The sequence below is a fragment of the Canis aureus genome, chromosome 3 (assembly GCF_053574225.1).
Source record: "Canis aureus isolate CA01 chromosome 3, VMU_Caureus_v.1.0, whole genome shotgun sequence".
NCBI classification, from domain to species: domain Eukaryota; kingdom Metazoa; phylum Chordata; class Mammalia; order Carnivora; family Canidae; genus Canis; species Canis aureus.
This window is the reverse complement of record NC_135613.1, coordinates 25,558,009-25,582,474: the sequence shown is the minus strand read 5'-3', so window position 1 is coordinate 25,582,474 and position 24,466 is coordinate 25,558,009. Positions and strand designations below refer to the sequence as shown.

The 24,466-nt window shown below is 37.7% G+C and overlaps 1 protein-coding gene across 10 annotated transcripts in view; it reads left to right on the top strand.

Annotated features, from left to right (window-relative positions):
- Positions 1-24,466, top strand: part of KIF1B (kinesin family member 1B) — a 149,395-nt gene that overhangs the window by 53,098 nt on the left and 71,831 nt on the right. For 3 of the 10 annotated variants that reach the window (XM_077891251.1, XM_077891258.1, XM_077891252.1), the window contains exons 8-17: positions 2,196-2,273; positions 2,930-2,995; positions 3,679-3,696; positions 7,045-7,120; positions 7,832-7,910; positions 8,919-9,061; positions 10,005-10,046; positions 12,991-13,202; positions 20,962-21,041; positions 22,299-22,374. In XM_077891251.1, coding sequence (XP_077747377.1) covers positions 2,196-2,273; positions 2,930-2,995; positions 3,679-3,696; positions 7,045-7,120; positions 7,832-7,910; positions 8,919-9,061; positions 10,005-10,046; positions 12,991-13,202; positions 20,962-21,041; positions 22,299-22,374 — 870 coding nt within the window. The remainder of the gene's footprint in view (positions 1-2,195; positions 2,274-2,929; positions 2,996-3,678; positions 3,697-7,044; positions 7,121-7,831; positions 7,911-8,918; positions 9,062-10,004; positions 10,047-12,990; positions 13,203-20,961; positions 21,042-22,298; positions 22,375-24,466) is intronic. The other 7 variants (XM_077891259.1, XM_077891257.1, XM_077891260.1 and 4 more) reach the window with 5 other exon arrangements.

The window sequence follows — 24,466 nt, the reverse complement described above, 5'->3', positions numbered from 1 at the left end:
TGTGAATACTGACATCATTAAAAACTAGGATCATTTACTTAGTGACTCGTTTTAGCTGAAAATTATTTTTTTAATTTTTATTTTTTTAATTTTTTATTTAAATTCAGTTTAGTTAGTATTATTAGGTTCAGAGGTAGAGTTTAGTGAATCATCAGTTGCATATAATACCCAGTGCTCATTACATTAAATGTCCTCTTTAATGCCCATCACCCAGGTACCCCATCCCCCTTCCAGCAACCCTCAGTTTGTTTCCTGTAGTTGAGTCTCTTATAGTTTGCCTCCCTAGCTGAAAATTATTTATTTATTTATTTATTTATTTATTTATTTATTTATTTATTTATTTATTTTTATTTTATTTTATTTTATTTTATTTTATTTTATTTTATTTTATTTTATTATTATTTTTTAAAAGATTTTATTTATTCACTCATGAGAGACACAAAGACAAGCAGAGACACAGGCAGAGGGAGAAGCAGGCTCCATTCAGGGAGCCCCATTTGGGACTTGATCCCAGGTCTCCCCAGGATCATGCCCTGGGCTGAAGGCGGCGCTAATCCACCCGGGCTGCCCTGAAAATTATTTAAAAAAAAATACTCTTCATATAAGTGATCAAATAACTTGACACTGCTTATTTACAATATTAACGCTATTTAGTACATCTTGTGTGAAAGCATTTTTTCCATTCTTCCATGATGTCACATCTACAAAGATAATGATGTTAATTCCATAACCATAGCTTCTTTGGTAATCCACGTTGGTTAGTTTTGTCTAACTTTCCTGAAGCTTTTTTTTTTTTTTTAAACAACCGTTTTGAGGTACTGTTAGTAAAATAGACCACACATATTTCAAGTATAAAATTGGATTACTGTGTATGCACCTGTAAAATCAATATCCTGGTCCAAGTCATAACCACCTCTATTACTTTGAAAGAGTTGCCTCATGCTGCTTTATAATCTATCTGTAGCATATCTTCTACCTTGCTATGTAGGCAATTCTGATGTGCTTTTTGTCACTATAGATTAGTTTACATTTTCCAGAATTTTATATGAATGGAATTATATGGTATGTACTGTTTTCTTGCCTTGCTTCTTTCATTTAGCATAATCTTGAAATTCATCTGTGTTGTGTGAATCAGTAGTTCACTTGTTTTCATTGCTGAATAGTATTCCATTATATATATGTATATATATGTGTGTGTGTGTGTGTGTATATATATGTATATATATATATATATATATACACATATATATATATGATCACAGTCATTAACTCACCTGTTGATGGGCATTTAAATTGTTTCCAGTTTATGATCATGTGAATGGAGATGCCATGAACATTTGTGTACAAGTCTTTATGTAGATATTTGCTTTTTTTTTTTTTTTAAGATTTTATTTATTTATTCATGAGAATACACAGAGAGGGGAGAGAGAAAGAGAGACAGGCAGAGGGAGAATCAGGCTCCATGCAAGGAGCCCGACGTGGGACTGGATCCCGGGTCTCCAGGATCACTCCCTGGGCTGAAGGCAGCACTAAACCGCTGAGCCACCCGGGCTGCCCAGATATTTGCTTTTGTTTCTCTTGGTACATACCTGGGAGTAGAATGGTTGAGTCTTATGTTGGTATATGTTTAGCTCTGCAGGTATACAGCTCTACTAAACTGTCTTCCAGAGTGATTATATATGTATTTTTAAAGATTCTATTTGTTTATTCATGAGAAACACAGAGAGAGAGAGAGAGAGAGAGACAGAGAGATACAGGCAGAGGGAGAAGCCGGTGCCATGCAAGGAGCCCAATGTGGGACTTGATCCCAGGTTTCTAGGATCACATCCTGGGCTGAAGGCAGGCACTGAACTGCTGAGCCACTCAGACTGCCCAGAGTGATTATATCATTTTACATTCCCACCAGCAGTGTGTAAGAGTTCCAGTTGCTGGAGGCTTCATATGGGTTAATATGTTTATATATTTTTATGACATACGGTTGTAAAATATGTCATGTGTATCCTAAAATTACTTCTTTTGAACCAAGATAATTGCTCCTAACTTTTGTGTGTGCTCTTTGTCTTTTTAGACCATATGTGTAAGAGCCCTAATATTTGTAGTCTTCTTCATGCCTAATTTTAATTTCCTGCCTCTTAATGTTTTCTGGTTCTGCCTTGCTATTTCTGAGTTGTCCCAATGTTTTTGTTCTTCAACAGGTTAGTAAAATTAGCTTGGTGGATCTAGCAGGAAGTGAACGAGCTGATTCAACTGGTGCCAAAGGGACTCGATTAAAGGTATTTATTTTACCAAACAGTTGACCTAGTCAATAAATGTTCTATAACGTAGGTCAGCAAACTATGGCCAGGGTCAAATTTGACCACCTGTTGCTATAAATAAAATTTTACTGGGACATAGCTACCTCTATTTGTTGATGGACTGCAAAACCTTTACAGAAACATTTTGCTGACACCTGATAAAACTTCACTGAAAGATAAGTAGCATAACATAATAGGTAAGGAGGATTTGATGGTCAAGGTGAGAGCTGGATTGTGTTTTAAGGAACAAGCTAGATGAAAGTGACACTAATGGGATAGGGACACACAAGATCTGACTGTGAGAACAGACACGGGCCTCTCCAGAGAGATGCTTAGGTAACCGGGACAGAAAGTGCATACTGGTGAGTGGGGAGGAGAAGGCTGCATCCATCAGCTTTTGGGGCAAGTCATTGTGAGGCAAGTCATTTTGGGGCACCTCAGGACTGAGGTATGTGGTCCTGGCATGGCAATAAGTGGTTGGGGAGACCGTGAGGATCAAAAGAGGTTTTTAGAACTTGTCATAAGTAAGCAAACAGTGCTGGCACAAGGCTTAATTATATCCTATGCATTATAGATGATATGGCAATAGGAGAAATTCTTCATAATCATTCTTTCACGTTTGGTATTGATTTCAGGAAGGAGCAAATATTAATAAGTCTCTTACAACTCTGGGCAAAGTCATTTCAGCCTTGGCAGAGGTGGTAAGTATTATATACTGGGTTGCATGGGAAAACTTGTCTGTTCAGCAAATATGCTTGATATTTTATGTGTTTGTGAAGACTGACCTTCTTTGGTCCTTTTGTGCAATCTTGCTTTTCTCCTTTTAGAGCTTTTCAGATAAGATACTAGGTGTAACACACTTTGACTTTCTATTGAATGTAAAAGAGATTAAGGAGAGTGAAAGTAAACATAGATCTGTAAAGTCTAGACTGAAAACTAGCTCTTTACAGAGACCTAGGGTTTGATTACTTTTTTGAGCCTTGCTTCATATCTCTCATCAAAACCAAGGGTTTTTGTTGCATATTCTTTTCCTATACAATCTTTTCTAAGTAGGAGGAACATTTGCCTTTGGTGAATGCTGTTGATTTGGGGGCCAATAATATATTTTATAAAATTGTGTTATTCTTTCCTATTTTTTAACAGTGGACACTAAATCTGAAACAGTTTTGAATTGAGGGCTTCGTTTTTGTAGGTTTAAGGCTAAGGAAGTATCTAGTCACTGCGTACTCTTACTTAGTACATTATTTGAATCCCTAAAAAGAATCAAATGCTTCCTTGCTTATTTCTGAAAAGTCATTCTCAATTTATTACCTTAAAGTACTTTTTGTGTGAAGGCTTATCCTGTGTTCTCATTCTTTCTTTCTCTTAAATGCTTCATCTGTAGGATAACTGCACCAGCAAGGTACGGTGGTGTTTGATAGAAATGAACTAGGTATAGAATCAATTGTGGTGATTTTAAATTCTCGGCAGGATGTAAGGAAGCATAAGTAGGAATGGAACCTTGAAAAATAACTTTTTGTTACTTGCTTTCTGGCTCTGGAATTTAGAATTGCTGTTTAGAGTGACCATGAATCATGAGACTGCCCACCAAACCTAATTTAGGGAACATGATGTGCTTTGGAGAGGAATTTAGAATAAAGGAACAAGAGAGAAATTGAGGAATCTTCTATATAATGTTATCATAATGATGTTTCTCTTAGTGATCTGTAGGTCTGTCACTTGAAGAAGTCACTTATAATCCTCTTGAAAGGGCAGTAAAAAGATTTCTTCCAGGTACCATTTTAAAACATAGCTGCCTTCTTGAAATTATTAGGATATTTTTCTTAAACCTTTTTTGTATAATCTTCTTGTGAAAAGTCATGGATTTTTGAATTGTTAAAAAATTTTTTTTCTACTCTGGTTATACACAAAGTGAAGGCTGTAGAATCAAGTTTAACTGTATCTAGAACACAGGGTCTTTGCATCCTTTTAATCTCAAAACAGTAGACTTTTCCTTTTATTTCTATTTTTTTTTTTTTTTAAAGATTTATTTATTTATTCATGATAGACATAGAGAGAGAGAAAGAGGCAGAGACACAGGAGGAGGGAGAAGCAGGCTCCATGCACCGGGAGCCTGACGTGGGATTCGATCCCGGGTCTCCAGGATCGCGCCCTGGGCCAAAGGCAGGCGCCAAACCGCTGCGCCACCCAGGGATCCCCTATTTCTATTTAAATACTCTTAAAATTTCTTAGTACTATTTTGCATCAATAATAGAGCCCTTAACAGTTTGTTCTGAATCACATGAATAACATTGGAGATAAAGACAATATCTGCAATGAAATACTTTATATTCATACTTGTAATATATAGGTTTATTCTCTACTTTGTACAAAAATTACTTAATAAAAAGTAATACTTTTTTTCGGTTTCTTTCAGCTTATTGGAAAAAGCTGCCTTCAATAAAAAGTCTATCTGTTATTTGATATTATGTATATGTAGATATTCTTCAGAAATCTAATCTAAGTCCCAGAACCATGAAAGCTGTTAAAATGTGCTTTTTCTAACTTCATGTCCATTTGCTCATTTTTTAATATTCTTTATCAACCGAAGGAAAAGTTTATAAAATATTTATCTACATATTTCCCATATTGCTCTGTGCCACAATAATTTGCAAATGACTTTTTTTAGAATTAGTTTTGGAAAACCTTGTTTAGTACTTTGCATCTATGCTGTTAACTATATAACCGAACAAAGACAAATTTTAGTTTTTACATAATAAGCATAATATTTGGTGAATTAAAACGTACTGTTATTTCCACTGGGGAGAGAAACAGGATTATTACCATCCATACTTGGTAGTACTTCTTTTTAGAGAGGCCAGTGGTGTAAGTAAACCTTTTTCTGTAATTACCGAGGCCCTTGTGAGAACAGTTGAGATTAATTTGTGTAAGAGAGCAAATGCAAAAGAAGTGGGTAAAATTCTGAGATACTTTCAAATGGAAAAGTTGGAAGTTCTATTTATGCTTCTTTATTTAGCTGCTCCTTCTTAAATTAGTCTAATTGACCAAAATGAAAATAGAACATTTTTTGGCAAAGAGATATAGCTTATTTTTATGGTACTATTTGCAGTCCTCATAACTGACATACCTTAGATCTTGCAGCATTTTCAGTAAACCACAGGCCAAGTGGAGTGTTCAGGTGTGGTGAGGAGCTAGAGAAGGAAGAACTGAGGTCTCAGGCCTCAAGAATTTTGTTGTGGACTGACAGTCCTGCTAGTCTGTGAATGACTGAGAAGGTTAATTCTCCCTAGAGTTCTGTGTCATTTAGAAATAGATCCTGTTATAGGAAATGACTCTCATTGGTGGAAAGTGTGTCTGTGGGTGGAATGGGATGAATTGGATGGGACATTTTGGATAAGAGATGGAATTATGGAATTAAAGTGCTACTTGCCGGTTTCCTTTCCTCCTCAACAGACCAGAGGTCAGCTATTTAGCACTGCTTTTCTGAATACACATACTTTTACAAGAGCTAGATCATCCTTAGTTTAACCTCACATTATACGAGGAATGGGGGGAGATGTTTTTATCAGTGAACCCTGGCTTCCCCCTTAGTGGCTTCTTAAATTATCATGACCTGGTCATCAGCCAGGACATATTGCAGTAGCTGTTATCTTCAAAGAGTTTTTGTTAATTTTTACTTTCAAAGGATATAATTTCCTCCATTTTAACACTGGCTTTGCATTGGTGCCTTTTGCTCTATCCCATGATAATGAGAAGGATCATAGCAGTATAGGTAAATACTTGACACATATATACAGACAATTCATCTTGCAGGCTTTACAGGTCTCCAGATTAGCAAATCACATCACTGTCTTGGATCTTTTCACTCTGAGTCCTAACTCTGTTGGTTGGACTTATTTGGAGTATAATTTCCTTCCAGAAAAATCAAATGTATATTACTTTCATAAGAGTTGTTAGAGATGCAACAGTCCACTTAATGATTTGATGGTGGGCCGAGTAAATTTGTTAACTAAATGACTTGCTCCTACACATCTAACCTGGAATGCCCAGTATTCATACTTGCCCCTCTACAACAATAAAAAAATCATTGTTTGAGGCTTAGAAATGAGATGATATTAATAAATTATTATTATTTTGTTATGTGTGATAATGGTTTATGGTTATGTTTAAAAGAAAAAGGAAATCTTTCTCTGTTGGAGATATGTATCTGGAATATTTATTTTTAGGTGAAATGTTGGATTTGCTTTAGAGCACTACCAGCTATAAAAGATAAGATGTAGACAGGATATTAGATAATAGTATTGATATTAAATTTCCTGAATTAAGTCATTGAACTGTGACCATGTAAGAGAATGTCCTTATCTGCTGGAGTATTTAGAGATAAAAGGGCATGGTGTCTGCAATTTATTCTAAAATGGTTTAGGAAGAAAAAGTGTAAAGTGATTGAGGGGTAATAGAAACCTGATTGGCAAAATATTGATAATGGTTGGAGTTGCATGATGGATATATGGTAGCTTATGCTACTCTCTAAACTGTTGTGTATGTTGCAAATTTTTCAAAATAAAATATAAAAAGGAAAAATTACTTTATTACATGAACTCTGGATATTACGAAGAATTGAAGCCATGAGTGCTAATTTCAACAGTGATGGGGTTCTACTGTAGTTTACTTACAAACTTTAGACTGGTTTGCCTTTCATGTGAATTTTTCCTCTCTAACCATGCTAAAACCATTTCTTTCTGTTTCATAGAGTAAGAAGAAGAAGAAGACTGATTTTATTCCTTACAGGGATTCTGTACTTACGTGGCTCCTTCGAGAAAATCTAGGTATGTTGATCACTGGTGTGTAGTTATCTTTTTAAAGCTGTTTACTGTGGTTAATTGTCTTGTGTATTTGTTTTGGAGAAGAATAATCTCCACATATCCATGTCACTAACTTGACTGCTGTCTTCTTTCTGAAATTTTTACTCATGATTTAAACTGGTTGGATTTGCTAGCTTTTTAATCAGCGTTTTCTCTCCTATCTTTTGACCTTGGAATGTGGACTGTGGTGTGGTTGTCTTCCTAACCATACCTGCTTCAAACCATTGCTCCTTCAAATCTCTATGGAAACTCCATGTTACCTTTCTGCTGATGGTTTTGGATCTTCAGGTCTTTGCTCTTTGTTCTCTGTTTTGTTAGCCTCTTCCTCTCCTTCCTGATGAGAAGGGAGTGATCAGCTATGTCATCTGTCGCTGACATAAGGAAGAGGCTGAGAAGAGCCTGTTGGGCTGTTCACATCACTGTGACTTTCACTCCCTACCTAAGAGTACTTGGGTGGAGTGGCTGAGATCTTAAACGAGGAGAGGGAAACCGATCATAGTAGGTCTGAGCACCAAGATTAAGAGTATAACAGTGCCCCGCATAGGAGCATTCAATACATTTGTTGACTCTTAATTAAATTTTAGGATTTGAGATGGTATTGTCTAATATGACACATTTAATAAAATTCTTTCTAAAATGAGTATGATTTACAGTAACCATGATTCATCATCTTAGGTGGCAATTCTCGGACTGCAATGGTTGCTGCTCTGAGCCCGGCAGATATCAACTATGATGAAACTTTGAGCACTCTGAGGTACTCCAATTGATCTCGATAACTGAATACACACTGTGCAACCATAAGTTATTTTGTTATGCCATAGGGACTTTCTTATGTTATATGGATAATTTTTTATGTAAGTAATAACCCCATCCCTCTCATAACAGGAAAAACATGGTTGGGGAGATTTTTATTTTTATTCATTGTGTTGAGGGGATTTTTATTATAATAGAATTTACCTGTTTATGGTTTTCAATCTCAATTTCAATTTCTTAAAATTTTCATTGCTATAAAAAGAAGTGTTGCCTTGTAGGGTTTGTCATTATAGAGATGCTCATATCTTAATAAGTAATGCAAATAACAATACACGTAGTGTTAAAAAGTTTATGGAACTTTAGCTAATAGAATATAGAATATAGTTGGCCCTTGAACAGTCCAGTGGTTAGGAGTGCCAGCCCTCTGCACAGTCAAAAATCTGCATCTATAAACTTGACTCCCCATTCCGTGTATTACGTATATAATATACAGTATACATGTATATATGTATATAATGCCATACTGTTTTCTTAGAATAAAGTGAGTGATAGGAAAGAACATGTTATTAAGAAAATTATAAGGAAGAAAAAATACATTTACTGTACTGGAATGTATTTATCGAAAAAAATCTGATATAAGTAGACCCATGCAGTTCTAACTTGTATTGTTCAAGGGTCAGCTGCATTTCTATATATGAATAAATTTTTATTACTTTAATCTGGAACTTTCTACTCTTTTCCCATTGATGGAAAGAACCCTATGCACTTTGACAAATGCATTGTGAGTCCTATTTCTGGTATTTATTTCTCTTTATGATTTTGGTTAAATCACTAAATTTCTTCTGAGTTTTTTTCTTCATCTTGATGAGATACTATAAAACTTTCTGTGCTTATGTTATTATTAAGACTCATAAAATGTGTAAATTTAGAGATAGAAATAATGGTATGTTACTTATGAGAAGTAGAGTATCTGAGGAATGGCAAAAATGAATGTTCTTTTTGGATATAGATATGCAGATCGTGCAAAACAAATTAAGTGCAATGCTGTTATCAACGAGGACCCCAATGCCAAACTGGTTCGTGAATTAAAGGAGGAGGTGACTCGGCTAAAGGACCTTCTTCGTGCTCAGGGGCTGGGAGATATTATTGATAGTAAGTGAATTAAGGATCAACATGCTACTCTTTTCCTCTTCAGGGTTCCTAGATTTAAACTTAGATTCAAAGAATTTGGTGAAGTTAGATGGTAGAAAAAGGCTTTTTGGTTTTTTTTTTTTAACTTTAAAAAAAATCCAATGAAAATAATCTCAGAATCTTTCTTTATGTAGTATATAGTAGGCTATCCAGCTGAATTCATGGAATTAGTTTTTAAAATGTAAATATTTATTGCTTGCATTTTTAATAGATTTTCATTTTAGATTATCAGTGAAGTTTATTTGGAATGTTGAACTTATTCTTACTGAAATATTAATCATTTTATAAAAATGTTACTTAAATTTTTTTTTGTATTAGGGGCTTCTCTGGATTAATGTAGTAGCAGTAATATACATGTAACAAACCCACTGTTCCAGTCTCCTTTCAGAGAAGATAAACTTTGAGTGATATCTTTCCCTTCCTGCAAAATGATTGAAGAATACTCCTCACCCAGTTCCCTCTGAACACATGAAGGGAAAAATATCCATTTCCTGTCAAGCTGAAGAATTAGACTTCCAGAGAGAATTATTTTGCAGCATTGTTTTAAAATTAGTCTTTTTTTAACCTCAGTGATCTGCCTGCATAATGCCTAATTAGAAGTTGAGTTAACTGGACGTTTCAGGTAGAATAGCATATATGGGTTTATTTGACAAAATATTTTTTATTTTTTGAGTGAAAAATTAATAGTTTGGAATTTTAATAAGATTTTCAAAGTGTCTTCCAGTTTAGTTCTTACTGATTAGTACCCGAGTTTAAGTGAATAGAGTGTGCAAAATGATAATATATTCTTAATATTAATTTTTTTCATCTTCACAAATGCTAAATGCTGCTCTGTTCCCTCTCTGTGTCACTGCTGAACCTGAACTTTGACCCTTCTTGTATTTTCCCTCCTGCTTACCTTCAGTTGATCCATTGATCGATGATTACTCTGGAAGTGGAGGCAAATGTGTGTATTTCATGTATTGATTATTTCCAGTACTCTTAATTTGCTAATCTGCCTCTGCTGGATCCGCCTTAAAATGAGCTTTGCATGCCAGCAATCCTAACAGGGAAATCCCAGACAGAGCATACTGTAGATTCAGAAATGATCCTGTTTTTGCCCTTCTCCATTTTGCAAACACTACTGTATTTCAGTTCATGACTTAAGTAGTCAAGAGGCTTAATCTCTTGCTGCTTCTCCTCTTCAGTTTTTCCACTTATGTGATTAAACTGAGTCCAAAGTCATAGAGGATGATTGATGATAGCAATGACAGCACCTCACATTTCCTGAGTGTTTATAATGTGCTGGGCTCTATTCTAGGGACCTTGAATGTATTCTCTCATTTAATCCTGTCACTGATTCTGGAAAAAGTTCCATTATGCCCATTTTACCAATGAGGACACTGCTTGCATCGGGTGGTTAATTTGCTCCTGAGATCTCATGGTTTCTGTGTAGATTGGATAGTATAACTCAGAGCCCCAGCTTTTAAAAATCATTACCTTTCTGGCCTCTTGAAATCCTTCAGGGTCCGATTATTTAATAGAAAAATCCTTTTAAATTAGTTACGTAATTCTGAGCCTTGCTGTGCATATAATTAAAAACAATCACTTCCTGTTGGCTAAACTGCCCATGACTATCTCTGTGAGTATTGGATTAGCTTATGCTGATGCTTATGCTTAGTTAGTTTCCTCTATATCTTGGGCCTCAGTTTACATGGTGGTTCGGAAAACCTTTTCTTTCCCTCCTTTTCTGGAATTAGAAATTAAATTTTAAAAACTTGAGTGTAAAAGAGGGCATTTTATGAAGGATCACACTAGTTTGTTCTCTCCATAGGTATCATTAAGTTGGTGAGGACATGATTTCTTACCCTTGTAAGATAATTCATGAGGGGATTTTTATCTTAGAAGAAATGAAGAATATGGGCAGCCACGGTGGTGCTGCGGTTTAGTGCCGCCTGCTTCCCGGGGTGTGATACTGGAGACCCAGGATCGAGTCCCACGTCAGGCTCCCTGCATGGAGCCTGCTTCTCCCTCTGCCTGTGTCTCTCCCCCTCTCTCTATTGCTCATAAATAAGTAAATAAATTAATTAATTAAAAAAAATAAGAAATGAAGAATCTTGACTTTTTGGTTGTTTTAGATTTTAATTGATTTGCTTGTTCAGTTAATGAGGCACATAATAGGGCTTGACAGGGAGGAAATGCGTAGGAGAAAGCAAATGTAGCCCTGGCCACTGTGATGAGGCTGGGCCTTGAAGACACAATAACACTCCAATACAGAGTGACTCTTGGACTGGAACAGCTCTGTCTGAGATTTCCAAAGCTGACTGATACCAATGTGAGAAAGACACCATCTTGTTCTTGCTTTTGTGCTCCAGGTGGTGCTGCTATCAGCTTGTTGCCTCTTTTGAGCAGTTGTGGCATCTCCCAAAATGCTATGCATGACTAAGTTTTAATTTTGTCTCCATGCAGGAAAGCAGCCCTGACTACTTCTGAATTTCCATTTTGATCTACTTTAATTTCTTTTAGGGCTTGCATGTGTCCATTGGATCTTCTAAACTCCACCCATCGTATTCTTTCCTTCCTTGCTGCCATCACCTGATGGCTGTTTTTTTTTTTTTTTACTCCAGTTCCTATCCTACTTTTAAAACTTGCTTGTTTTCCTATGTTCTATATTTGCAGATGGTGGTTTTCAAACTGTGTTGAATCAACCACTGGTTTCAAGGGGTTTCAAGAACTGGCTTTGATTAAGTAGACATGAGTAGACCCAAAGAGGACAAATAATAATGTTTTCTGACTCTTTGTATTGACTTGTATCATTTAAGGAAAACTTAGTTTTGGTGTGAATTTTAAGTATTGTAGTTTTTTCAAATTTTAAACATGAGCTAATTTAAAAACTAGAAATCCATCAATACCTATGGTTTTTCTCTGGTGTTTGACAAGGATGACTAATGAAGGAAAGTACAAACAGCAAATTAATGAATTTTGTATTTGTGGCTCTTTTTATCAAAACTAAATTTAAAAACAAAACTTACAGTTCTACTAAAGACCTTAGTAAGTGAAAATATATCCTTGAAACTTGCATTTCATAGGAACTTGGCTTACCAGTGACTCATGGTAGTACTGTTAGGCAGAGTAAGAGCCTTACTTTGCAATAATTAGCAAATAGCCTTGATTTTTGCTTACTCTAACAGATTAATGTAAACTGTAACAGCTTCATTAATTTGCTAATTGTTCTCCCTGTTTAGGTAATTGGCCTTGAGTTCTTAACCAGAACTTAACATTCTTGTGATTTCTACATTGACCTCTCTTTTTTTTTAAAAAGGCATATTTTAAAGATCCTTTTTAGCATGTTAGAATGTTGCTATACAAAAGGACACTACAGATTTTTGTTTGACCTGTAATATCTTCTTGGGAATTTTTACTGAATGCCATGAAATATTGGGCTAGGTTAATATTACTGATAAATAAATGATCATCTTTTTTCCTGTACCATTACAAACTACTGGAATTTAAGAGTAGTGTAAATCTAAAATGTTGTAGATTTGGAGCTGTAGAAGGAATAAAAGGAATGTAGCATGTCTTGTTTACAGGAGACTGCCTGAGCATTATCCTTTGAGGCTCTGGTTACGCCCTTCCAAATACAATGTTAACCCACCCTGGGATTTTTTAGTTTCTAAATTTTTTAGTTTCATAAGTGGTTGTTAACCTCTAGGATACCAGTATTAAAAACAGACATGTTTTAGAACTGCCATCTAGAACAATTATAACTTGTCTTTGTATTATAACGTGTCTTTGTCTTGGCGCTTTAATGCTATCCTTTCTTACGCTGGTGTTCCTTCCTGTCTTTTTTCTCCCTCTGCTCCTTTCCCTCTTTTCTACCTTTTCTGCCTTCCCTTCTTTCTGTCTCCCAGATCTGAAAGATTTTCAGAACAATAAGCATAGGTACTTGCTAGCCTCTGAGAATCAACGCCCTGGCAATTTTTCCACAGCATCCATGGGGTCCCTTACTTCATCTCCATCTTCCTGCTCACTGAATAGTCAGGTGGGCTTAACATCTGTGACCAGTATTCAGGAGAGGATCATGTCTACACCCGGAGGAGAGGAAGCCATTGAACGTCTAAAGGTAAGTAATAATTCAAACTGAATGAAAGGTGTTTTAAGTAGCTCACAAAGCAGAGTTGGACTTAAAAATCACTGAAATTTCTGTTCAGGATATGAAAGAACTTTCTAACTATTAGAGGTGTCCTGAAAATGGAATTTGCTGCTTTATAAAATAATTTCTTTTTACCAGAATGCTTGAATTTGACATGGCCAGGCAGAGGCTAGAGAGATGTATGGGCAGGTGATAGGTTGGCAATGAAAATAACTGATAAATAGATGTGTCCTTTAATTCTGAGGTAGTTTATAAGTCACAGGGAAATTGTTTAGTTAGAAGTTTAGTTGGAAACTTGTTAGAAGTACTTGGTTTCATTTGAAGATGGAATTCTGTATAGAGCCATGTTTGTGTTAGTAGAATAAATAGACAGCCGAGAGAAAGTTTGAACAGGTGAGTAGCTATACTAGGTTTATGCAGAGACATGTGAAATGATAACTTGTGGAAGCTCACAGAAAGTTGCTGCCATGAAAGGGCTGACTCCTCCCATGCTGGTGCACAGGGGATCGTGTGCTATGCGCTTGCACCCTATGTGTGCAGGTCCACCTGCCATGGTACTGAGTTTTGCTTTCGCGGTCTGTGGTTGGTTTTGTTGAGTTCTTTCTTGTCTCTCTTCATGAATATAAAAATGAGCAGAGCAGTTCCTGCTGACCCCTGACTCCTGGTTTCTCCCTTCCCCTCAGTGACTGTAGTGAGAACAGACCTTGCCATCCATCAGATCACTGCGACAGTATCACAAATGCTTTTTCTTTCCCTGCTCACTACATCCAGGGTGATCATTTGATCCACACCTTTGGGCCTGTGTGTTTCTAAGTGCCAGGGCAGGAAAAACAAGGAGGGCAGAGAAAGGTTTTTTTCAGAAGCTGGGAATTGCAGTTGTGCTTGCACCCAGCAGGCCTTTTTATGTGGCGCTCAGTATTCTCCACAGCTGCTGCTGCTTGCTTGGGGACTGTTGAGAACAATGGCATACTTTGACAAATGAATGATGGAAAAGGTTTGGGGAACCTTTTCACCACTAAAAGGGAAAGAAGCTTGATAATTAAAGATGGCAAATGCTTTCGCTTTGGTTTTCAGGTGAGACCAAGAAAGATTTTATATGAAGCATGGGACTCTGCTTTTTAGCCTACATTTTCCCTCAGCATTTTTTTACTCACTTCTAAAGTGAGGTATTTCAGAAACAACAGTAATGTTCTTGTTTCTTCCTTCAGAACATGTTTGTAGGAAGTGGGTAAAGTTCTGAAATACCTAGCGAAGGGAGAAGGGTGAGAAATCTTTTCATTTCGTTAATTGTTGTAAATGGAAGGGTAATTTCTGCTATTGTAAAATTGCCTTTGAAATTGTAATAAAGACGTTAGTGAAGCCCATGCAGGCTAACTTTTTGTGTCTGTTTTTTCACTATGGGCATTGGTGACAAAGTTGCTGTGCAGGGTTCTGTTTGGGTCAGTGGGGGAAATGCAGGGGTTCTCTGGGAAGGAAGTGAAATCTCCTACTATTTAATATAAAATGTTCTTTATTTGGGGGGGGATTTTGAATCTTACTGTATCGCCTTTTAAAGCCTTAGTGTACAAATAAGATTATAATTTCCGTTAACTCACATCTTGACGTAAAAGAAAAAAAATTCCTAATTGCCAAGTGGGACCAACTGAAAATAGTGTTGGAAGTTAGGAGTCAAGACATTAACCAGACCCTTTAAGAATTAGGTCATCCAGCGCCTTGCAAATAGTTTCTGGGGAATAACACTGCTATTATTCAGGGAACCCTCCCCCAACTTCCAACTTCCCACCCAAACCAAAACAAACAAAACTATTACTTTTATCACAAAATGAATTTCTCTGTTTTAATTTTCCCTTAAGTCAACATAAGCGAAATCTTCCATTTTCCCTAGCTTTAGATAATTGCTTCTTGATGATTTTGCATTGCATCTTGAGTTTTTAATGCAGCACAGCAGTCCACTGAGGCATACGCGCCTTCGTTCTGCTTCAGTTTTGTGAACAGTGAGAATTCCGTCCAGCAGACCTGGGTAGACAGCATCTTGCGTGCGCAGGGCAAGCTGTGGTTATACCACAGAAGTGCTTGAGAATTCCTCGTTTTTAGACTATTTCATTGTTGAGTGTGTAGGAGCTGCATTCCTAAGACATGATACTGCAGGAGAAAAATACTATAATGGAAAACAGGAATAGAAGAGGTTAATTTACTTTCCTAACCTTTTATTTCCCTTTGCTTCTCTTTATTTTTGATTTCAGAAATACGGTTAGTTGGCAAAATACTTTTGCAGAATGTGTTGCTACTGCTTAGCTTTTTGAATAGCTTCTTGCCTTGAGGAAGAGACCCATGTTACCCCATCATAAAGATCTCGACCCCTCCACAAGCCTCTCTGGCAAAAGAGAATGAAATGTAATTACTTTCAGTTTTTAATCACAATTCAAACTGAATTGGAATGTGTGTATCCTTGATTTGGATTCTTACTCAGTAAGAATTTAAATACGTAACTATAGCTACTATGTGGTAACTCTGGTGCTTGTTTATTAGTCTGGCATCAGAGTCAGTACTATGAGTGCCATCGGGTAGGCTTGGACTATAAATATCCATAAGTATCCACTACAGAAGCACGCAAGGGCAGATGCTGTGCTAGGCGACCCGAGGGCCCCACGCTTGGAACGCACTTGTGGAGCACGCTTGGAACGCACTTGTGGAGCATGCTATGTTCAGTACAGTAAAACCTTGGCTATCTGATGGCTTCAAGGAATGTTCCATGTAGTAAGCATTTAACCTTTTATATATCACAGTTTAAACTGTGTTTTTTTTTTTTCATGGAAGTATTTCTGGCTTGTTCTGTGGATTTCTCTGCCACCTTAAACTGAATCATGACAAGGAAATTAAATTGTGTTTAGCTGTGTGAACATGATTATTAGTGAGTGCTACATAGATAGGTAGACATTCATAATGTGAGTTGAGTGGTGCCTGAGTCCAATATGTCTTGGAGCTTTAAAAAGTTCCTGATGGGGATACCTGGATGGCTCAGTGGTTGGGTGCCTGCCTTCAGCCCAGGTCGTGATCCTGGGATCTGAGATTGAGTTCTTCATCGGGCTCCCTATGGGGAGCCTGCTTCAACTCTGCCTATGTCTCTGCCTCTCTCTCTCTGTGTCTCTCATGAATAAATAAATGAATCTTAAAAAAAAAAAAACAAACTAGTGAGCTCAGGAACTTTTTTTCCTGAGGTTAGTAGTTTTTTGGGGGGAGGGGGGATTTTTTTTTATGTACTACCTGCAGGGAAGAAGGACTCTTAAAGATTGTCTTAACTCCTCATTTTTGAAGTATGCATCCCAATTTCAATTTAATCTTAAGTTGGGTTTCTAGAGTGTGTTATAGACAGCACTGGGTACCAGTGTACCAGGCCTGCCTGCAGAGTAAGTAGACAACTCAGAGACCAAAAGCCATCTCTTGTCAACATCTCAGTTTTATTTATGCTAAGTGTGCTATTCAGACTTGAAGAAATAATATCCTTGACTGACTGACTGACTGACTTACCTATTTATTTATTTATTTATTTATTTATTTATTTATTTATTTATTTATTTATGATAGTCACAGAGAGAAAGAGAGAAAGGCAGAGACATAGGCAGAGGGAGAAGCAGGCTCCATGCACCGGGAGCCCGATGTGGGATTTGATCCCGGGTCTCCAGGATCGCGCCCTGGGCCAAAGGCAGGCGCCAAACCGCTGCACCACCCAGGGATCCCTCCTTGACTCTTTCTTAATTGATGGTGAGCGGTTTTGTAGAATATTTTCTTCCTTTTTCTTTTCCTTTTTTAAAAGATTTTATTTATTTATTTATGAGAGATGCAGAGAGAGGCAGAGACACAGTCAGAGGGAGAAGCAGGCTCCATGCAGGGAGCCTGATTTGGAACTCGATCTCGGGACTCCAGGATCATGCCCTGTATTGAAGGCAGATGCTCAACTGCTGAGCCACCCAGGCATCTCTGTAGAATATTTTCTTTAAAGCCTATTAATTTCTGCCTTAATTGAAGAAAGAGCATCAAGAGTCAAGAAACTCTGCTCTAGTGGCTCAGGAAGTAGTGTGGCCTCAGGTTAGTCTCTTAGTGTCTCTGGTTCCCATTTTCTTTATCTCTAGAATGGTTCTGTAATAAATGGCTTTTTCTAGCACTGAAGTTTTGTTCAACATCATTTTCTTTAACCTTCAGAGTTTTAAGAAATAGCTTTTTAGACAATATAAAAATTGCAACATGAAGCTGTTGCAAAAAGTAGTACCAAATTCAGCTAATTCATTAAATCTCTTTTACAAAAAGATCATGTCCTGATTTACCCTCCAAGTGGAAAGTAAAATTAGAGTGTTCACATTAGAGTTGGCATCAGAATGACAACAGGATCCCTAGACAGTGATTTTGCTACCTTGGGGTGAATTTACAGTTGCCCCAAAATAGAATAACTTTCATACAGCCATATAGATCTCTTATCAGACATGGTCTTTTCCTGAAAATAGTCAACCAGGAAAAAGAAGATATTTAAGTTCCTCATGGGTCGGTTTGTATTCCATCACATCAATGGTTTGTGGGCCACACTCTGCATAATAAGCACTAGTCTAGATGCTCTGGTTTAGGCAGCCTGTTGTCCCTAGTCATTTGTTTTCAAAGTTACCATTTTGAGATTGTGAAGGTTTCTCTCCAGCAATCTTTATTTTTTATTTTTATTTTTTTAAAGATTTATTTATTTAACACAGAGAGAGTGAGAGAGAGGCAGAGACACAGGCAGAGGGAGAAGCAGGTTCCATGCAGGGAGCCCGACGTGGGACTCGATCCCCGGTCTCCAGGATCACACCCTGGACTGCAGGCAAACCGCTGCGCCACCGGGGCTGCCCTCCAGCAATCTTTAATAAGCCTTGCTATCCTATACAATATGGATATGATACCAGTTCATCTTGTATTTGCCCTTTCATGATCCTATGCAAAACTATTTAATGCTACTCTGTTAAGAGTTGTTTGAATAACTTCTGTGGTGCTTACTGACCACTTGGTTCCTGGTTCAGTTGCTTTCCTGGCCGTCTCTGTCCTTCCTTAAATTGTATGGGTGTTTTTGGTTGCTGGCCCTCTAGTGTAGCCCATTGGTTCCTCTCTTAGCTTGGGAGGGGCACGTGCACTGCATGTTGAGTCAGTCCTCTTGGAAGCTGTTGTAGAGATGCTGTTCAGGTAGCTGTTTTAGTCTTTCATTCTCTGTGAGTGTCCAGAGGGTTAATGACAGCCAATTTAGGTGGTTTGTCTCTTCCTCTCCACCATTCACAGTCCCTCTGCAGACTTGTTCTAGCATCTCCCACTTTGTGACTGGCTCTCTTCACAACAAGCACTTGATTTTCAATGGCCCCTTTATGTGGACCCTACTGATGCCCATGCTGTGTCTGACTTTTCCAACTCGATCGTCAGTTTTGCTCTCTGCCCTGCTTAGCTGGTTCTTCACCATTGTCATGATCATCATGATGCTCTGCTGTTTGTTTCTCCTGATTCCTGTATTCCTTTGCTTTTGCAGCTGCTGCCTGGAATTTAACATGCTCCTATGCCTCGTTCCAGAAAATCAAATCACAGACACCTTAGGGTTGATTGTATTATATGCTCGCTGTTTCTTTCTATGTAGATAATTGTGTTTTCAGATCCCAGAGGCTTCTGACAATAGCCTGTTAAATGAATCAAACAGTGAGTTATTTTGTAAACCGTGCAGGGTTTTCATCCTGAATCACTAGCGCTACCGTCATCAGAACTGTCATCTCATCACTGTTAGGCTCCTTGGCATCATCATTAGACTTTCTAATTTTGTCTCCATGACTAGATCTTCTTCTGCTTTTTGCAGAAGAGCTTTGCTCATCCTCCTTTCAGGTCTTCCTCCTCTTTCCATTTTTTCACTGAATTGATTCCTACTTGTCCTTCATTCATAAGTGTAAGCATTATTTTTGTGCTTACCCATTCTCCAGCAACCTGTGAACACGTCAGTTCTAGCATGTGGCACACTGTTCTGTTGTTTTCTTCTGCCCTACCCATTCACAGTCTGCAAGCATGCTGCTGTGGTCACACTGTGATTCCTGGAAAGTGCCAGGCTTTTCTTACCTCTTTCCTTGTCTTACCTCCTGCTCTTTGTCTCTGCTTGCACAGAACCTCGTCAGTGAGCCCTGTTCTTTTTTTTTTTTTTTTTAATTTTTATTTATTTATGATAGTCACAGAGAGAGAGAGAGAGAGGCAGAGACACAGGCAGAGGGAGAAGCAGGCTCCATGCACCGGGAGCCCGACGTGGGATTCGATCCCGGGTGCTTTTTTCCCAAGGCACCTACTGCTATCTAATGTACTATATATTTGAATTATTGATTAAAATTGATTATTTCAGTCTCTTTACTAGAATGTAAGTCTCACGAAATCAGGGGTTTTGTTCCCTGCCACATCCCTAGTTGCCTGAAACAGGGCTCAACATATAACGTAGTGATATATAATTACTGAATGAAGGAATCATCATTACTTCTCTCTCCCTAGTATACAGTAAACTCCTTGAGAGCAGGAAACAGGTTTTAGGTCTTATATTTCTGGCATTCATAAACACTCAGCAGGAGACTAGAAAGCTGTCACTTCAGTGGCTATATGGTTTTGGCTGAGGTTAATACTAACCCTTTCTATATCAGGTACTGGGTTGTGTTCAGAAGGGTATTGTGTTGTAGAGGAGTTAAAATATCATTCATTTACCCTTCAGGTTCTTTTCTGTGGCTTCTACAAACAAAAGGTAGATTAATAAGAGAAAAACACACAAATTTATTTATTATGAGTTTTATGTGACATGGGAGCCTTCATAAGGAAATAAAAGCCCAAAGAAATATATTTTTTAAATTTTTATTTATTTATGATAGTCATCAGAGAGAGAGAGAGAGAGGCAGAGACATAGGCAGAGGGAGAAGCAGGCTCCATGCACCGGGAGCCCAACGTGGGATTCGATCCTGGGTCTCCAGGATTGCGCCCTGGGCCAAAGGCAGGCGCTAAACCGCTGCGCCACCCAGGGTTCCCCCAAAGAAATATTAAACCTGAGCATGTTTTTGCTAGGTTTGATAAAGAGGGACGAGTCGTAGAAAATTATGATAGGACCTGTGGGAGACTTATCAAGGCCTATTTGTTCACATTCCTCCTGGTGGTCCTCCATCCTTGGAGATGAGGATGTTCCTTCCCTTCAGGTGTAAGAAGGCACCTCTCATTAGGACCTTAAAACCTGTTTGAGGAGATCAGGGTCCTTCCTGCAGATAACATTTCTCAAATTACTTCAGCTTAAAATGGTCAATATGCCAAGATGCTGTATTTTAGGTAAACTTTTCTGAGCCCCATCTGTGTTTTATGGTGAAATTATGGTGAGACAAAAGCAATAAATTGTTCTCTTGTAGAAGTGGCTGTCAGAAATAGCGTCTCGCTTTGTGGGATGTTAATATTACTCTTCTTCTATGCACACGGACATACTCATTTTTAGGGTATTTTTGCTAGGGCTTAGGAAAATTTCTATATATATGACTGATTTAATGTTAGGCCTAGTCTTCATGATCTTATTGCACATAATATTAAGAAAGGAAAAAAGATCTTATTGTATTAGATTCTGCCTCATACCCACCAAGGGCATCGTGTGCTTCTTGCTGTCTTTCCTGGACGTAGCACGTACATCATAAGGCTCCTCTCCACTTTAACTGTGGACTTCCTCCCTTAGGAATCGGAGAAGATCATTGCTGAGCTGAATGAGACCTGGGAAGAGAAGCTGCGTAAAACAGAAGCCATCAGAATGGAGAGGTCAGCAAGTTAAGCTCTTGAGGTGTCTGCACATTCTCAGGGGAACTGGGATTCCTTTTATAAAAGAAGAAATTGAGCTGAAAGTAAAAATGAAGTCCTGTCCCCCCACTCCCCTGCAAACCAACCACAGAATAGAACAGAACTCAGCCTGCCGGCCTTCCCCCAGCAGAGCTTATATAGTCAATGTTCTCTTGGGAGTCTTGTGGTCATTACCATACTGCATGGCACTCATAGTTCAGGTAAAATGGAAGATATTGAGGAATTGAGGGTTTTTTGTGGGGTGTTTTTCTTTTTTTAACTTTCTTCAAATGGGAAAGGGGCAGAGGGAGAGTGAGAATCCCAAGCAATCTCTGCACCAGGCATGGAGCCCAACTCAGGGCTCCATCCCATGATCCCAAGACCATCAAGAGTTAGACGCTTAACCAGCTGAGCCACCCAGGCACCCTGGGATAGAGTTTTACTTTGCAAAACAACCACCTTTGATAAAGGCCCAAATAATAAAGCTCTCTAATGATTGTCTATGAGTTCTGTTTTATAGAACCTCTTACATAAGAGGTGAAATAGTTTTAGTTGCAGAGTTTTAAAATCCCTTTTTTACTTTAACTTCTCAGTTCTCTACCCTGACAGTGAACATAACCTGAAATAATACTTTTCCTATTGGGATGAATGTACATTTAAAAAAGGTCAGACTTGTCTTCCCCCTTCATGGAAGGTGAGGTAGAAGTGAGTGCTGATGTACTGATGCAGTGGATATACCAAACAACTAGAATGTTCTTATTATTGGGATTTTAATTTAGAATTGTTGAATCAGTATGATGGTGTGCATGGGAGGATCACATTTGAGAAAATCATCACATTTATGGACAATCTTCATATATCAAAATTACTTTCTGATTGCTTTCTTAGATTTTGAAGAAATGGTTCTTTGAGTTAGATGTCTGGCCTTAAGGGATATCCCTGTCTTCCTTTTTTTATGTTAATAGGCATATTATTTATGAGTTACTGTCTGCCTCCAAAGTCCGATGAGACAAAGTTGTTATTTGGATGAATACAACTATACCTAACATGGGAACAGAATTTATTTTGAATGTTCTGTTTCTCTTAAATTTTCATGAATGATGGGACAGATTTTTCACACTTGTATTACTAAGATGGACAATAGTTTTTTGCTCTGCATGCTTTACTTACCAGTTCATATGAGACTGATTTAAGTGACATTTTGGTATTGGTATTCTAATATGCTTGTTATTTTTCTAGAGAGGCCTTGTTGGCTGAGATGGGAGTGGCCATTCGGGAAGACGGAGGAACCCTGGGAGTTTTCTCACCTAAGAAGGTAAGAAACTGTGTTGTGAAACTCAACCCAACAGAAGTACTTCCTGTTTGTCTTGGTCACTGAGGCACTTCTGGTCTTTCAGGGTTGGCCCCTCCTTTTTAATTTCAGACATTTCTTTTCTTTTTTTTTTTTTTAAGATTTTATTTATTTATTCATGAGAGATACAGAAAGAGAGAGACAGGCAAAGACACAGGCAGAGGGAGAAGCCGGCTCCATGCAGGGAGCCTGACGCGGGACTCGATCCCCAGTCTCCAGGATCATACCCCGGGTCAAAGGCAGCGCCAAACCTCTGAGCCACCGGGGCTGCCCATGACATTTCTGATTTCATCATACAGTACAAGGGCAGCCTATTTCTAAAATGCCTATCATCATGTTTGCTGTTTACAAAATAAAACCCAAGGCAGTAAATCTAACTTTCAGTCATGATGCAGTATATTTACTCACCTGTAGTGTTGCTTCTCTTAAATTCCCAGCCTCTCACCTAGCATACCTTGCTTCAGTTTGGCTACTCTTTCTATGTAGATTTTCCCACAGATGCCAGCAGGCCTGATGTATAATTCTTTGGAAGCAATTTCAGCTATTCAGGTTTGTGTAGAAAAGTACCACTCAAGTTTGTTTCTGTAGTTTGTGTTACAGACAACCACTGTCCTGAGTAAAGCAGTCCTATTCTCACCCTTCTAGCCTCCTCTGCTCCTTTCTTAGTTTTTTTTTTTTTTTTTTTTTTTTTTTTTTTTTTAAAAAGACCCTGGTAGTTAGTTACCCTCCTACTTACATAATTTTAGTTGTTCGATAGTAGATAACCTTATGGCTAATTAGAATAGTAAGGTAGGTTTTGTTTTGGGTTTTTTTTTTTGTTGTTTTACTAAGTTGCTTCCTAGTTATTCTTAGGTATTGGAAAACTGTTATCAGATGATTATTTTTGTGTGCTTTTTATGTGATAATAATAGAACACATACTGATTTACAAAGCAAATATATTCATGCCAGTAATAAATGATTCTTCATTTCAGATGACCCCAGATTGGCTATCAGAGACTTACACATGTTTTGCAGGGTCTCATGATGATTTCTCTAGGTTGGCATAGAATGAGCAGGGGGTTTTCCCTTTTTGTTTTTATGTGGTAAGAGGTATTCCTAGTTTTTGCTAGAATTCTTTTGGTTTGGTTTTTCTGTCAAGGTCAGAACTTTTTTAGGAATTCAGTGCATTATTTTCAACAAAGAAGATCTTTTTTTTTTTTTAAGATTTATTTATTTATGATAGACTGGTTGTGGGGGGTGGGGGGAGGCAGAGACACAGGCAGAGGGAGAAGCAGGCTCCATGCCGGGAGCCTGACGCAGGACTCGATCCTGGGACTCCAGGATCGCGCCCTGGGCCAAAGGCAGGCGCTAAACCGCTGAGCCACCCAGGGGTCCCCCCAAAGAAGATAGTTTTAAAGGCATTTTAGGGTACCTGTTATAGAACTGGAATAACAATACCAGTGTTTTATATGTCTATATTGCCAACACCTGTGATTTTTAGTTTTGTAATGATTCCTTCAGTAAGACATTATTTATTGAGATATCATACTTAAAATTGTAGAGGTTTTAGCAGTAATAGGTTTGATCACATTTGTGCCTTTGTGTATATTGGAAGAGATTTTACAATCTTTGAGTGTTAAGAACTATATGGAAAAATTTTCTAATAACATGTAAAAATATGACATTTAACACAAGTCACAAACAATTTAAGTAACTGTTGTGATATAAACCATAGAATTCCACACTGAGGTCTCTGTTTCCAAAGCTTTTTCTTTCTTTAATTTTACGCATCTTGTTTTAACTTTCTAGACTTCCTTAGAAAAATAAGGGGTACATCAAATTCAGATTTAGAACCTGTTTCTGATATGTTAACTTGATTGTAATAATCATTGCATGATGTGTGTGTATATTAACATATTACACATTCAAATTCAGATTTAGAATTCAAATTCAGATTTAGAACCTGTTTCTGATGTTAACTTGATTGTAATAATCATTGCATGATGTGTGTGTATATTAAATTGACACATTGGACACCTTAAAAAATCATGTTGTACAACCTAAATGTATATAAT